Raw genomic sequence first — 17,582 nt, forward strand, 5'->3', positions numbered from 1 at the left:
TCGATTCTTCTTGAGTGAGACCGATTTACAAATAAATTTTCACTGCGAGAAATTCACTCAACCAAATTGTACTTAAAATTAATCTGAGTCACCGTACTTATTTATCTGTCCTTTAATTTTGAAATATAAATGTCATATCAAAACAACACAGGCGCCGTGCCGTTGCCGGGGAAGCAAAAATGTATGAAAATGTATGGCTCGCTTTTTCACTTACCGGCGCCGGCGCCGGCACGGCATTGAGTCCTGCCGGCGCCGGCGCCGTCACCGGGGTAGCAAGTTTCCCACTTGTGCCGGCCCGGCAAAATTGCATATGTATTGCATATTTATATGAATTGTCATATCAGCCCCCCTAGCCAAGTGGATTTCTGTTAGCGTAGCGTTCAATAGAATAGACTACGAATAGATACGTTTATCTACAGCCTACGTCAATCTCATACATTCGTAGTCTATTCTATTGAACGCTACGCTAACAGAAATCCACTTGGTTCGGGGGGCTGTACTCTACCACTCACCGGGCGTAAACCGGCATCGCCACCGGCGCAATGGAAAAACGAATCGCCCGGTGCCGGTACCGGTCCCCGACCATGCCGTTGCCGTGCCGGAGCCGGGTCGGGTAATGGAAAAACGCCCATTAAAATAAATATTTGATACGAACCTTCCGTGTTTGCAAAAACGCCAAAACCATGTTTTATTTTTGATCTCGGCTTGAAGCCTCTCATACCCAGTTATATGATATATTGTCCCTCTAATGGTGCTTGTATATTCAAATGTCGCTTATTCATTCCGTTTAATAGAATATGACAAAGACGGAGTGATTTCTTTAAGGGTAAGGGTTACTTGAAAGGGATTTGATGCAATTATCGTCAAATATAATTTGTATGGAGTGAGAGTAATGTTGATATAATTAAGAGGGAAACGAATATTTGAGTTTGTATTTTTAGTATTTTTATCTGATTTCTGGCTTTATAAATAACAATTTTATTGCAAACAATATACTTAAAAACTAAATAACAATTATCTTATTCATGCACTTAAGGTGTTTATTTAATAGGTACTTTTAATGGTCAGTTTTTTCTTCAACACTGTTGTAGAGTCAGAGGATCTCGTTAAAACTTTTTAATTCAAACTCATATTCACAACTTCTTTATTCGTGAAAACTTATGAATATTTAACTCGTTATTTATGCTAATTTCATATATTCAAATCTACACAAAAAATCCATAATCTCTTTTTCTAAAACATTTTGCAGCGATGAAACATCTCATTCCCTTGAGAATTTCCTATGTAACGCAGGCGAAGCCTTGTTCACTATTAAAATAAATGTCAAGTATTCAAATTTATTTGACATTTAAAAATGAAGCCCAATATTTAAATTATTTTATGAAAAATAATCTGAGCAATTCTTTAACGCTAGTTAAAAAATAACAACAATTGTAATTCAGAGCAAAAAAAGGCATTGGGCCGTCATTATTTCTAAAACATTTTAGAGTATTTCTACGATCTTGTTCAAAGAAACATTAAGTGGAGTCAAATGTGTAACAATCGGTGGAAAGCTAAGTTTTATGCGGTTTTCAACTGTGAAATTCCATCGTCAAAAGCTCGTGTCTCTAGTACAATCGTACTGGTTTAAGAGGTGGTTAGAAATAGGGTTGCCACTATTGATAAAATGAAAGAGCGACTTTTTTTGTAGCTTCATATTTTTCCCTTCAGGAAGGTGGTAAGTGTTAAAAATATGTTATGACGTTTCAAAAGCGCTTCTAGAATTTTAATTAAACAAATAAAAGTTTGAGTTTGATTATTATTCGTTGTTTTAGCTGTATTAAACATAATTCTTGAAAATTTTAGTGCTAAAGCTAGTTTTAAATATGAAGGTTTTCGATTCTTCACTTTAAAGAATTTATTCTTAATTATCAATGAGCGGTATAGACTTCATTATTTTTACGCAATCTTCTTCTAATAACGGCTTATATAAATAAAATGTAAAACTAATAGTTTCGCATGTAATCTAATATACAGCAGAGTGAAATATTATCCTGGAACGAGTTCTGACAAATATTTGTGTTCCAGAGAAAATATATCAATAACCTACTTGCTACAGTACTTTAGTATGAGTAAGGAAAAGGAAAGTGAAATAATTAAGTTTAACGAGAGAATATTACAAAAAATAAATTATAATTGGGGAAATATACTCGTAGACTGTAAAAAAGCTAATATTTTACAAGTTATCTTTACAAGTTAGCTGGTGTGCTACACAAATAGATTATCTCGATTTTGTTCTAGGACTATTTTTGTGATTTTACCTTTTTTTTATAGTGGGGAAATCTTCCAAAGATACCCACGGCCCCCGGGGAAGGAGCCGTGGGTTATGTCGGATTCTTACCGACTAAAACCCCACTGTGTTCCGTCGGGCCGCTTTAATGAGGGGGCCGCGGGTATTTGTTAGAATTCTTCACCTGCCAAACATCTACCCCTCATGCATTAAAAACTAGATTTGATTAGATTTGTACACTAAGATTGCTATTTGGTTTATAGTATAAACTTTAGGTATACAATAACTAGCTTCCCACGGATTTGCCCGCTTTGTCTAAAACCTTATAAATTAGATACTACAAGTGATAACTGCGTTAAAAACAACCGACTTCAAACTTGCACTTGCAAAATTTACAAATACCTACAGACAAAAATGCTCATAAAATAAAAACTACTGGGCCTATCCGAATAAAATTTTTATGGGACCAATTCGACACCATCCCGCATCGAACAAAAAAGAATCACGTAAATCGGTTCAGAAACCTCGGAGTAATCGGTGTACATACATAAAAAAAAAAAATATACCGGCCGAATTGATAACCTCCTCCTTTTTTTTTAAGTCGGTTAAAAACATTCCTTAACTAAACATTCCGCGAACCGCTCTATCTATTTAAAAAACCGCATAAAATTCCGATGCGTAAATAATTTTACAGATCAAAGCATAAAACGACTGTTTCAACTTTCAATCCATGTAGTGAAAAATTATGTAAAGAAATAATATATTGTAGATTATATCATGTACAACCCTATTAAAAGTCCTCTATAAAACTTGTGGATTACACGTCACTCGCGTCTTCTTGATTTTCTGTGATACATTACACTTGTAGCAAACGTACGTTCGACATAATATATGCATGAGAAATCAAAGTGTCTCACAGTGTATTTTATGAATAAAAGTATGTCGTAATTTATATTTTTCCTAGATAAAATATTAAATATATTGTGGTTCGTAAGTTGTAGTTCAATCATTGTGAAATTATGCACTTTAAAACATGTTTTTTTTTCTTTTTAGTGATTTTTAACAATATTTTGTAAAATATACTTAATGGTAAATACGTAATGGTAATCTGTTAATTAGGAGTAGGTACATAATAAAATATTTAGTGTTAAAAATATTTGTTTTGTCATAATATCTAGTCTATTCAACCATTATGTAAATACATGTAGGTAACCACAATTCCACTATCTGAAAGTACAAACAGGTGAATAATTCATGAAGAATTTGAGTGCCCAAATAGTTTGTGTTGATAAATCTTAATTATCCTGTCTTTTGGTCGACAGCGGTTATAGGTACTACAAGTATATATGCATAAGTAAATTGTTACAGGATATAATTTCGGGAATAGATAGTGACCATAATTATAGAGATAGTATGTTAAGAGTCTTATAAATTATAATTTGGATTAGATATAAAGAATAAATATAAAGATCCTCGGATAATATAAAATTCTTAATATATAAAATGAAAGGTAACTGACTCATCAACTCACAGCCTACTACGACGATCGGCCCGAAATTTGGCTTGCAGATAGCCTCTATGATGTATCCGCTAAAGAATTTCAACTAAAAAGTTAAAAACCCTAAGTATTGTATATATATTTCATTGTTGTAATTTTTATGTGTACACTGTTGGTGTGTCTGAATAAATAAATCAATAAATAAATAAATAGTACCATGAAAATTTATTTATACCGCGCGAGCGAAGCAGCTAGTAAGACGTATCCTTTTTATCCACCTACCTATTTGAAAAAACGTATTTTATGATTAGTAACTTATGTTACTAAACTACCTTGCTGATTGGGTAGCCTGTGTATAGCAATCGAGATTTATGGCTTCAGGATTGGAAACGCTATGTAAATAAAAAACAGTTCTAAAAATCGGTCTGTAAACCTCATGTTATAGAGAACTGTACCGAAATTGTTGATTAGAAATGAACTATTCTTTCGTCAAGAGATATTATGATTCAAAACTAAAGTAATATAGGTAGGTAGTTTTCCAATTACAGCACTAAAGCGCATGTTTCAACTACAGCAACGCTTCTCACAATCGAGCACTCTTAAAAGTAATGCGCGTGATGCGTGCAATCGATGCCAACTCAGTGACAGAATTTTAATTTTTCCACTATAAATTCGGCATTGTGCGCCACTGAGTCGCATTATGCTCTATTATGCTCTGTAATTGGAAAACACGGATAAATAACTCAAAATAAATTTATAAATAAGGCGTATAATACTTTGCTAAGTATTTTTTCGGAATTGTTTTCAATTTCAAATATTGTGTTTTCCTTCGATCTCATCCTCCGTTCAATGTTTGTTTTGCCAATGATTATACCACCTGTTTATGTAGTTATGTAGATCTAATATAAATTCGTATGACATACCAACATTTTCCGCGTACAAGGACAATATTATGAGTTCACGGAGACGAAACGAACTAGGCTTTCGCGATACGTGCGTCGACTAAATTGGCACATTATTACAGGGTCGTATTGACGATTTATGAGTTTTAATATTAAACCGCTGTTACCCGATTGCGTAAGACAGAGAATTGCTTTAAGTCTTAAGATGCTATGTATTTTTATGTAGGCTGTTGGTATTATACTTTCTGGTTAATAGTTTCAATCAAGAATTTTCTGATAGAAATAAATAAATTAATGTACACGTTAGACGCAGCAGGATGCCAAAATACTGTGATAACGTTATTACGGCTCCAATATCCAACGTTACAGCAAATATTTTACTGACCGGTTGGCTTGGTTGGTAGTGGCCCTGCTTTCCCACGACCTCTGGGGTTCGATTCCCACCCGGGGCAAATATTTGTGTGATGAACTGATAAACATAGATGTTTGCTCTGTGTCTGGGTGTTAATTATCTATAATAAGTATCTATGTATGTATTTAAAATTATATAGGTATGTATGTTTATCAATTTTATCAGCCATCTGGTTACCATAACACAAGCGAAAGCTTAGTATTGGATCTGATCGTGCCGTGTGTGAAAATTGTCCTGAAATATTTATTTATATTTATTTTAGGCGTGTTTTTCATTTAGACATAGTTCAGTAAACTATTACCTATGTATATTATCGTATTCTTCCCGTCAATTCATTTGTAATGAATAGGTATCAATCATCAATCGCTATGAAAGTAGGTAGGTACATATAAAGATTTCCAGAACATTCTATAATACGTCCCTGTACGCATATATATGGAGAGGAAACATCACAGAGGAACATAATCCTAGCTAGGCCGGAATTACACTTGTAAAACGTTGACAATCCCCAAGTTTTTGACTGGGAATTAGAGAAGGAATAAAATTTAGGCTAAATATTTTATGAGCTTAATGTAAGGTACAATTGTTTGGGCCCTTTGTTGGAAACTCTTTTAAGTCGGTAACTTGATGAGATAATGGGCTTTGGTATCTAATAATGGTTAATGAAGAACGATTGAAATTTATTATAACTGAACCTAGGAATTACGGATTAGAGACTTTACTTGTATAGTCTTAATGAACTTGGTACCTACTACCTAGTTAACTACTTATTATTGAGATGAATATTCATAAAGTATTGACATTTAAAATGGAATATAGTAAGTAAGTACCACTACATATCTACAGTTTGGAGAGTTGTTATTTTTTTAATGAATTTCTAGTGAGTATTGTGTGTGTGTACCTACTAAGTTATAGCCTATTGGAATAAGGAGTGAATAAAGGCTACATCAGACACTGAAAGAAGCTATAAGCCTGAAATAAAATTGTTTGTGCAAATGTTTTGCACGTGAAAATTATCAAAATATCAATAAGTGTTAAATTCAATATACAACATAGTTTATATCTAACGAAACTGTACTGAAAGACTCCACTATTGTGTAGAATTATATACCGACAATTATCTCTTTAACCGAGTTCACAGCAAAGTTATATCAACATGAAAGTTTTGGGTAAACCTGCGTATGACATTTGACATCTTGTTGGTTGTAGGGGCTAATTTACTGTCCTACCCTATTTTGCATACCTTTTGGTTAATTATAGCAATTAATCTAACACGTATGTTGGTAAAACAAATTTTATATATTATTAATTTACGACTTGGTTACTATATAATGATACTAGCTGTGCCCCGCGGTTTTACATGCATTTCTCCGCTCCAATTGTATAAGCGTGATGAATTTATAGCCTTTTTCGATAAATGGACTATCTAACAAAATATCTATCTTACATAGGACAAAAAACATTTGAACAAGCAGTTCTAGAGATTAGCGCGTTGAAACAAACAATATATTCAGCTTTGTAATATTAGTATAATTATTAAAATTTCCCGAAATACTTAAATAACACTTTATTTCCCATTTCATATTATTTTATCGAGAGTACTAGTGACATTTTCCCGCCTACGTACGAACTGCCAAACAAGCGAATTTTTAATAGCAACGTTTTCTGAAATTTCCAATATTTTTCATCAAGTGAGACCTTTTATAAGAGTTAGAAAACTTGAAGAAAGCTGAATTAAATAGGTAGTCGTTATCAGGTTATGGAAAAAGGTATTTATATATTATTATCTAAAATTATTATTCGCAAGATATTTATACAATAGAAACATATTTAAATTCGCAAGATATTTATATAATACATCTTAGAAACATATTTACCGAAACTAATGAATGATTTTATTAGTTTTGGTTGCTTTTCGTAAACTAATTTAGCTCATTTTGACACTAGATGGCGTTGTGAGAAATAACACTACAGTGCCTCATTATATTTTTTCGATTTTTTCGATCACTCAAGTTTAACACTATTTAAAGTATTTTGCAGTCTTCATATTTGAAATATAGTACCACTAGCATAAAAATTATGTCAAACAGGAAGATTGCAAGAACAAAAGTACAATAAGATCAACGTCGTCCATTTTTGGCTCATAATTTTAGTTTTAAAGTCGTTTTTAGCGACTGCCAAGACTAGCTTTGGCACAAAGGAGAGCCAAATGCACTTTAACGCTTATGAAAATGACCAATAAAAAGTTATTTTGAATCTTTTAAAATTTGTGAATCGAAACTTGAGAATAGTGATTTTCAGATTTACTCAAAAGTTGCTTGTTAGTAAATTGTTGTAGTTTGCAGGTTAGGTTATATATTTGTGATATTATCTGTACTAATATTATAAAGCTGAAGAGTTTGTTTGTTTGTTTGAACGCGCTAATCTCAGAAACTACTGGTCTGATTTGAAAAAATATTTCGGTGTTAGATAGCCCATTTATCGAGAAATATTATCATTATCATCACGCCCAGACCAACAGGCGCGGAGCAATGCGGGTGAAACCGCGGAGTGCAGCTAGTGTATAATATTTGGATGGAGTTCATCTATAGAGGGTTATAATAATAATACGATGATGAGAGTTAATTTAAAATAAAAAAAAGCATTTTGTTGGAAATAATTTATTAAGTACATAATAAATATTATTATTTTTAGATCATAGAGGGAATAAGGTGTAGAGTATCACATCTGAAACAAAAAAAAAATTGTTAAAATATATTAAAACAATTTTAGCCTAGACTGAACTCGAAAGCATAAAATGACAAACTATTATTTGAATTAAAAACTATCTTTATATTGAGCTTTAACTCTAGTAAGAACTATAATATAACTTGTATACGTAGTATATTATTATTAGTCTGTGATATAACTCAACTTTGGGTATTAGTTTCTTAGAAACAAATAATTTTAGCATTTAAAAATAGTGCCTTTTTAAAAGATTTATAAAGGGGTTTTATTCATCGTGTTATTTAACACGTTTTAAGCTCTATTGCGAATTTTTAAGTTTTATATTATAATGACTAAAAAGTCGTCTTAGAATTAGTTCAAAAGTGCCATTCGTTTTGTATTTATTTAATTCCTTCAGTTAGAATTTATCTACACTCCATAGTACCAATAAACGAGTGAAATAAATAGAACAAAAAAGCGTGTGTGCACAGCACACGTGTCAGAAGTGAAACTTCTTTGAGAAGATTCAAAGATACCAAAATCGTCGCCTTACTCCATAACGTGACGGTATTGACATGACGCGACCTTGCAATTTTACTATCAACACGCCTAAAGAAGTTTCATTTAACTACATCACTAAATAGTATAAAACAAAGTCGCTTTCTCTGTCCTTATGTCCCTTTGTATGCTTAAATCTTTAAAACTACGCAACGGATTTTGATGCGGTTTTTTATTAATACATAGAGTTATTCAAGTGGAAGGTTAAAGTATATAATTTATTAGGTTTTAGACAAAGCGGGCGAAGCCGCGGGCGGTAAGCTAGTTTTTATATATAGTTCTTGATATTTACCTTCAGGTGGTACGGTCACTGAAATAGTATCTTGTAACGTGACGTTTCTCACATATTTCCTTGTAAATATATCCTGGAAGTAAGTTTAGTTATTAATATCAATAATATTTAATTGTACTTTTCTACACTAATATTATAAAGAGGAAAACTTTGTTTGTTTGATTGTAATGAATAGGCTCATAAACTACTGGACCGATTTTGATGAAATTTGGCACATACAATCTTTAGACCCTGAGAAACAACATAGGCTACTTCTTTATTGCAAAATATGTACCACGGGCGAAGCCGGAGTGGACCGCTAGTAATGAATAAAAATATTTAGGCAATTAATGTTACTTTTGTATAATATATGTATATTTTATATTTTTGTTGTATATTTAGCGGAAATTCTGTTTGTAATTGCACTTCTCCTTAACTGCTAGACCGAATTTTATGAAACTTTTTGCCTGTCTTCAGGTGAATACGAAAATTCTAAAGCGAACAAAGCCGCAGGCAAAAGCTAGTTTAATATATAATGAAAAAAAAAAACTACCATAACAGTATAACCATCAGTTGAATTCAGTCCATAGTTTCCAGGCGTGAAAGAGACAGAAGATCCTTTAGTATTCAAGTTCACGAGTGCGAAAGAGACGGAATGATATTTGTCACCTTTCCTCGGTAAATGCGGCTTCACCCAAAGTGTTATGGAATTTTCAAGCTGAAATATGTAATTTTTATTATATTATTAGCTGATGTAATATTTTGATTGTAAAAATAAATAAAAAGTTATTAAAATTACAATTTTTGTTTTATTTTTGAAGTGAAACTTCTTTATCGGGGTTGGAAAAAAATTTAGAGTAACATTTTTCCGTTACACGCCATCTTTTTCTTATTCCTGCCACGCGTGATTCGACGTATTTCTGTAAAGTTGCATAGAGTAAATTATTTTTTGAAAAATAAGGTTATAAAGTAGTTTCACTTCTTACGTGTGTACACGAGTACACTCACACATTTTTTATTTATTTATTAGAACCATCTACAATGTATGATTACCAGCAGAAAGCTACATTATGCATATAGAAGAAATAAAATTTATTGTAGTTTTCAATTTTACTCTAGTTCAATATGTTTCTTTTTATTCTGTGTTAACACAGGCAGAACCGAGGCAAATAGCTATTATATAAAATCATTTATGTATTATAAACAACTAGACTCGCCATCGTCTATTTAAATGTCAAAAATGTTGTATAAAAATGCATATTAACTTATACAGACAAGATTAATTCAATTTAAAACCTTATTTCGTTGCAGTAATGTTTAAAGTCTATTGTAAACATTCATTAAAAAACTCTGCCTTACAGACGCGTAGGCAGACTTTTGTATCGGACATTTTTTTAGCATATTTTTGAACCGGGTTGCTTATAATACTTTACTAGTTGTTTATATTTGTCTAACATATATAAAACTAGGTTTCCGCCCGCGGCTTCGCCCGCGCAGTCAAAGAAAAACCCGCATAGTTCCCATTCCCGTCATTTTCCCGGGATAAAAAGTAGCCAATGTCCTTTTTCGGGTATCAAAAATCAAAATATCTCCATACCAAATTTCATGAAAATAGGTTCAGTAGTTTAGGCGTGATTGAGTAACAGACAGACAGAGTTTCGCATTTATAATATTAAGTATGGATACGTTTATTTTTCTATTTCTTACCTCAAAAGGCTGTCCCATAACTCCCAAAGAATCTTGTCCAATCGCTAAGAGATCCATATTTAATAATAATTCCTTCTCATATTTATTTATTCTCGTCATATCGCAACTTAATAGTAAAGGTGCTGCTAGCATCAAATAAACAGCTATATGCACTCGGCTTTGGCTCTCTGTGAGCGATCCTGTACCGAATATTAGCTAAAAAAATTTATCAGTTCATAATTGACAAAAATATTAGTGAACGTTAGTGAACAAAAAAGAAACAAAAAATACAGATGAATATTAGAACCTTCTACTTTTTTCGAAGTTGCTTACGAAGTCAAATTTAAGTTTAAACTCAAAACCTACTAATTCAAAAATATTTGTCGTATTGTTTCTTTAATCATCATAATAACTATAATTTACTAGCTTTCCGCCCGCAGCTTCGCCCGCGTTTTCAAAGAAAAACCCGTTCCCGTAGGAATTCCGGGATAAAACCTATCCTATGTCCTTTCTCGGTTATCAAAATATCTCCATACCAAATTTCACGAAAATTGTTTCAGTAGTTTAGGCGTGATTGAGTAACAGACAGACAGAGTTACTTTCGCATTTATAATATTAGTATGGATTTAAAGAGTGAATAGCAATTAACTCTATAGTTGTTTTCAAATCGAATGAACGAACTAGTTTGCATTACATATCTAGACTATAATCCAATTAGAGCCAGCGCGCACGAGCAACTTTGTCTCCGCAACTATTTTGTCTCCGCAACTATTTTGTCTCCGCAACTATTTTGTTTCTCCCACCCATGGGCTAGTATGAAAGTGCGCGCACGTAGCGACGCAACTCCCCATACAAATTGATGGGAGAGACAAAATAGTTGCGGAGACAAAGTTGCTCGTGCGCGCTGGCTCTTACTAGCAGGATCGTCCATAAACTTTATATGTCATATTTTGTTGCCATTTAAAAATACAATTTGATGATTTTTGTTACTTTAAACACATACAAACGTTATTGCTAACTTTGATTATTATTAATTATTTGAATTAACAGCTATGACGTCACAACATGGCGCTTAGTCAATCCTATTCTTATTTGTATTACACATTAATATTATAGTTTCTCAATTATTACAATACTAGCTTTCCGCCCGCGGCTTCACCCGCTTTGTCTAAAACATAATAAATTATATACTAAAACCTTCCTCTTGAATCACTCTATCTATTAAAAAAATCGCATCAAAATCCGTTGCGTAGTTTTAAAGATTTAAGCATACATAGGGACAGAGAAAGCGACTTTGTTTTATACTATGTAGTGATACTAATAGTTTAAAATCTTACCATATCCATATCATTCCACTGTCCCGGTTTATGGAAGGGACTTAATTCATAATATCTAGATTTATAATGATTTATTATAGGTTTTATAGCGTTCCATGACGTCACAACGTCGTGATAGTTTCGCCACATATTGCAATGACGTGAAATTGTTTTGTAGTCTGGCTGTAATGATAAAAAATAATCTATACTAATATTATAAAGCAGAGGAGTTTGTTTCTTTGTTTGAATGCGCTAATCTCGTGAACGACTGGTCCGAGTATCGAGGAAGGTTATAGGCAATATATCATCACGCTATGCTACGACCAACAGGAGCGGAGCCACGCGGGTGAAACCGCGCGGCACAGCTAGTTATGAATAAAACTAAGAAACAATTAAAATCTATTGGTGCATGCGATGATTAAATTAATATGTAAATTTTAAATTAAATGTTGAAGTTAGAAATTCATATAATATGTTTATAATTTATATTTTTGCACTTATTTGTTTAGGTTTAACACTTATTAAAAGGCATGTAATTTGAATAAGCTATTGATATAGTTAAACAATAATTATTAGTGACTACATATTTTGCAAACTTAATCTAAATGACCAAAGGTCCTTCGAGTCAGAAATGAAATGAAATCACTATTGATTTAAAATGCCTTATTACAAAAATGAATGGTTCAAGAAAAAACGCTTTTAAAAATATCACTAACTAATATAGAGACCTATATTTGCCAAAGTATCGGAAGTTAGCGCTAAATGCAAACCACATTTTTCACACTTGAAAAGCTTAGCCCCGACCTCGTTCATTTGGCCCCGTTTTTTATTAAACCTTAGAGCGGCCATACACGGGCTGCTCGAGCAGTTAACGGCTGAGCGACATATACGGACTGCTCAAGCAGTCGGTCGTTGACTGCTCGAGCTGTCGCTACAAACGCAGTTGACGGCTTGAAGCGGTCGCAACTGCTCGAGCAGTCCGTGTACGGCAGTGAATGAATGACCATAGTTCACACGGTCGCGGCTTCAAGCAGTCGGTCTCAACTGCTTGAAGCCGTCCGTGTATGGCCGCCCTTAGAATATTTCATTTCTTCATACTATACCATAGCTTACTACGCACTTATTCAAATCAAGTGTATTTGGCAAGATCATGCACTCTAATAAAATTTTTTTTGTTATAACTCACTGAGTTCTTGCGTATTTTTTTTTATGATCCAATTTTAGTTTAGATTGTGTTGTTATATCCTCTTGTCATAAATATATGACTATAATATGTGTAATGTTTTATATGAAATAATGTATTATTATTTGTACTTGTCTAGCTCTTGCTTGATAATTTTAGTCTATTTTACTATGAGCTCTTTTACGTTATTCCATTATTTCGCAGAATTTCTTTTCACACAAATTGGCATTGTTCAGAACGAATCGAAGTTCGATAAAATATATTATTGTATGTGAGATTAATATTCTATTGATATATTCGATTGAGAGGGCTCTCAAACATTTTTTTCTGTTATTTGCGGTAAATTGCAGTAATTTGAGCTATTCTCGTATATCTACTGGCATATATAATATTTATGATATATACTAGCTTTCCGCCCGCGGCTTCGCCCGCGTTTTGAAAGTTAAACCCGCATAATTCCGGAATAAAACCATTCTATGTGTCAATCCAAGTTACCCTCTATATGTGTGCTAAATTTCATTGTAATCGGTTTAGTAGTATTTGCGCGAAAAAGTAACAAACATACACAAACATCCTCACAAACTTTTGCGTTTCTAATATAAGTAGGATAGGATTTAGTGTACCAACTAACATTAATTAAGAAACTTATCAGGACTTTACGTTTTAGGTGGTCCTACCAGAAGTTCCTGAGATTAACGCATTCAAACAAACAAACAGTTTTATGTTTATATATTAGTATAGATAAGAAGTATCATACTTACTGTATTATAATGAATGAATTCAATATAATATGGCCAACTGCATGAGTATACCATTGGTCGACCCGTGGCGTTTAAATGTTCCCCGAATTTAATATATGCTGAAAAAACAAATTTATTATTAAAATCTATAAAATAATCATATAAATTCTTATATATATTATATTGTTCCTGAAAAAGATTTGTAAACCATTTCAAATTGTTGACCCTTCATTATTTAATAAAAAAAAACTAAGGTCACTTATTGCTAATTACACTGCATTCTGCTAAAATAAGATTATCCATCCAATTTATGACCGCGGCAAACATTAACCTTTTTTATTATGTGTGGTTATAGTGACAAAAAAAATTCATCATCTATGAAATCTGAGAATTTAAATTGTCTAACTATAACGCTTCATGAGATACAGCCTGGTGACAGACAGACAGATAGACTCAGAAATATGGTTCCTTTTTGCCTTTTCTATATCTATACTAATCTGTACTAATATTATAAAGCTGCAGAGTTTGTTTGTTTTTTTAGGAACTACTGGTCCGATTTGAAAAATCATTTCGGTGTTACATAGCCCATTTATTGAGGATAGGCTAGGCTATATATCATCACGCTAAGACAAAAATGAGCGGAGGCACGCGGGTGAAACTGCGAGATGTATTTACTATGAAAAGGAACAAGTAGGCCGTTGTAGTTTAGTTTTGCAAGCAATAACATAGAAAAACCAAATCAACAAAGACACAATATTTCAATACACAGACCTGTATTCAAGAATTCCTCGCCAACAAAACACCCGTCCACCTTGATATAATCCACACTCCATTCGGCAAACATTTTAGCGTCCACACCAAAGTGACCTTTCGACCCTGGATAATGCATGCATGTCACTTCCGCTACATTGGTATACATGCCGAATTTTAGACCGCGACTGTGAATCTGGAAACATAAATGTCTTGAGACATTGGGTTAAAATCCATGTCTCAAGCACATTGTGATTTAATCCCTCAGCCCCCGGAATCACAGACACAATAGAAAATCTATAGTGTCGTGGTCTCATTGGGCCGCTCAATGGTCAATGGGTTAAATTGTAGGTTGTTTAAAATTTATAACTTTTTTTTGTTTATACCTCCTTGAATCTAATAATTAAAAAGTAAATAGCCATTATCAATATTTAATTATACTTTGTAATTTTTTTACCTGTAAGAAAAAAAGCTCAATAGATAACATTGCTTAAGTACTTTAAGACAAGAAATTGTTCTGTTAATGTATTAGTTTTCGAACAACATAAATATTGATATAACATAAATTTTGTGTTTTTTGTTTGTTGTAAAGCTTAGATATGGATGAATATATATTATTATTTATATAGTTTATCTCCATAAGAACCATCCTTGTACTACAAGGAATATTATAAAAAAGAATTATCGGAATTGGTTCAACAGTTCGCGAGTTATGAGCTTTATACCAACACAGTTTACAACTTTTTTCATAAATATAATTAAATGTACATACTAACATAATCAGCAATATACTTCATTCCGCGGGGAAACCTCTTTCTATCAGGCACCAATCTGCCCTGAGCGTCCCTCGTCTTCTCCGACCAACAGTCATCTATGATAATGTATTCAAAGCCAGCTTCTTGATACCCTTCATTGTAGAATGTATCAGCTATTGATAGTATTAGCTGTTCACTGAAAGACCAATTAAGTAGAAAATTAATTTAAATTGGGAAATACAGTGTGGAGATGCCTACACATTGAGACACAAACAAAAAAAAAAAGTGGTCGGATATCACAATTTTCCCAAACAGAAATTAGTGTTGAAAGTTTTAGAATTCATTTCGGTCGGTATAACCGGACAATTCATTAAAAATTGGTCACAATAAACGATATGTCACTATAAACAAAGTCATTTTATCCGACTTTTATTAAGAATTTTATATGAAAACCAAACTTTGCTGTGTAATATGTCATAATAAGCGGCTGGTAAATATAACTGGAGTCATAATAAAAGGATTCTACTGTATTTAGATTTTACAAAGGATTTAGCAGAAAAAAAATATTGGAAAATGGTTTTGGTGCTTTATTATTTTCTTATTGTGAAAAATGTTGTTTGGCAAATTGTGTGGACTATTTTTTGTTACATGATGTTATCTTGTATATTACCACAATTCTAACAAATAAATAATTTCATTTGGATATATGTACAGTAAAATATGAAAATGATTAAATGTTATAAGGAAAATCTATAAATGAAATTCTTCTACCTATTCTTTATAATTATATAGCAGTAAGTCTTTTGGCTATAAAAATGTTAATTTATAGTACTTGCTAGATGCCTAGCAGCATTTTTCTATTAAATTGAAATTTAATTCATTTACAGTAACGATTGCCACGTCTGCAAATAGTCACTTTTCTTTTACTGTACATCTTAGTTCAATAAGAATATTTGTGTATGAATAACAAGAATAAACTTTTAGAGCCAGCGCGCAAGAGCAACTTTTGTCTCCGCAACTATTTTGTCTCTTCCATCAACTGTATGGGGAGTTGCGTCGCTACGTGCGCGCACTTTCATACTAGCCCATAGGTGGGAGAGACAAAATTGTTGCGGAGACAAAAGTTGCTCTTACTATACTATCTCCTCCACATACTATACTCATCGTAGCAAAGATATTGTGTAAGTATTCTAGCATAAAAAGTCGACATCCCGTACGAAACAGACGATTTTTAATGAAAAACCCGAAACAAAGGCATAACAATGGCAGGTACTTGCTTTAGACATTTTCGTGGATTCTTCTCACAGTCAACACTACACATGTAGTAACCCCAAGACATCCACCCCATGGGGGGTTTCCTCGCCAATCCATTATCCAAAAGGCATACTTCACCAAACAAAAGTATAAACGAAACGAGCAAAAGTTTTTCATACATCTCTAAAACTTTTTAAAATTAGAATGCACAGGGGAATACAGATTATTTTCTAATTTAAAAATAATTCACATTTTAATAGTATTATTAAAGTTTAACATCATGTTTCAAATTAAAAAACCGGCTAGGTACATTACAAATTAAACAAAATGATTATCTGATCTGTTATAATGTCAAACTCACGTAAATAAATCCCTGTCATGAGTGTTAATGTCAAAAAGAAAACTCATTATACTCATTAATCGTGTATCAAAAAGCGCATTGATGCTACATTTAAGCAAAACTCATGCAAAACTAGTTGTTAATTTTTCACCATTTGCATAATGTCGTATCGATAAATGCGTCCCAATAAATACGGATGATATTCGCATAAATTACAGTTTGTAATTAGTGAACCTCAATATTCTAAAATTATTAACATTTAAAAATATAATTTCATTTAGTTAACTTCCTAGTACATAAACAGAAAAACATGGTGAATGTGAATGATAAGTTCTGTTGATTTATTTTTCGCAAACTGTTGAAACGATGTAGCATTTAAGAACAAAGCGTCACACTCACGTCCCTTTTGCACAACGAAAAGATAAAAAGTAAGTGAATTGTATTCAGGCGATTTTAGTAAAGCGAAAGGGTCAGAACTCGAATGAATCCGGCCTGCGTGTTATAGCTTTGGTTGTGCACAGTTGGAAAACTTACAAGTTATGGGTGCTCCCATGAAATGAGTGTATACAATGGCTGGCGTATGTTGTACAAACTTTTGATTAAGGTTGTGCTTCTTGAAAATTGAATTACGACCCCTTCAGCTGTGGCGGCCATTTTGCACGGTTTCGCGCATCTGTGAAGGCCATTCTGCGTGGTCAGCGCGAAACCGTGCGAGTTATAAACAATGACGATATCTCTAAAATTTTGTAGGGAGCTACTTTGTATAACTAATATCGTTCGAATCGTTATGAAACAAGCTAATATATAAAAGATATCTTAGTCATAAATTACTTTGCAATAAATAAGTAATTCTAGCTTGAAATCAGGGTGAGCAATTTTTTTTAGTTCATTGTACAAAACTCGTTAAAAATAAATAAATAAATAATTATTCATACAAAAAGG

General features: G+C 32.8%; 2 protein-coding genes across 3 annotated transcripts in view; one reads left to right on the forward strand and one right to left on the reverse strand.

Annotated features, from left to right (window-relative positions):
• Window positions 1-17,582, forward strand: part of LOC123703062 (pikachurin-like) — a 145,350-nt gene that overhangs the window by 29,533 nt on the left and 98,235 nt on the right. The window lies entirely within an intron of this gene.
• LOC123703063 (alpha-N-acetylgalactosaminidase-like) lies at window positions 7,730-16,585 on the reverse strand. Of its 2 annotated transcripts, XM_045650939.1 has the most exons (9): window positions 16,324-16,585; window positions 15,068-15,242; window positions 14,313-14,487; window positions 13,563-13,660; window positions 11,640-11,801; window positions 10,324-10,518; window positions 9,170-9,334; window positions 8,638-8,710; window positions 7,730-7,808 (listed from the first exon to the last, which is right to left on the reverse strand). In XM_045650939.1, exons 1-9 carry the CDS (start codon window positions 16,479-16,481, stop codon window positions 7,777-7,779), a joined length of 1,233 nt encoding a protein of 410 aa, XP_045506895.1. In that variant the 5' UTR covers window positions 16,482-16,585; the 3' UTR covers window positions 7,730-7,776. The 2 variants fall into 2 exon arrangements, with proteins under 2 accessions (XP_045506895.1, XP_045506896.1); XM_045650940.1 differs by lacking the exon at window positions 10,324-10,518.

Source organism: Colias croceus, chromosome 25 (genome assembly GCF_905220415.1).
Source record: "Colias croceus chromosome 25, ilColCroc2.1".
NCBI classification, from domain to species: domain Eukaryota; kingdom Metazoa; phylum Arthropoda; class Insecta; order Lepidoptera; family Pieridae; genus Colias; species Colias croceus.

What these genes read in the sequence shown, in the direction of transcription:
- LOC123703063 (XM_045650939.1), bottom strand. Translation starts at nt 16,481, where the DNA reads ATGTATGAAAAACTTTTGCTCGTTTCGTTTATACTTTTGTTTGGTGAA. An exon ending in AATTCATTCATTATAATACA is followed by an intron (nt 11,802 to 13,562) that starts GTAAGTATGATA and finishes TTATCATTACAG; the next exon opens with CCAGACTACAAAACAATTTC. An exon ending in AGTGGAATGATATGGATATG is followed by an intron (nt 10,519 to 11,639) that starts GTAAGATTTTAA and finishes AAATTTTTTTAG; the next exon opens with CTAATATTCGGTACAGGATC.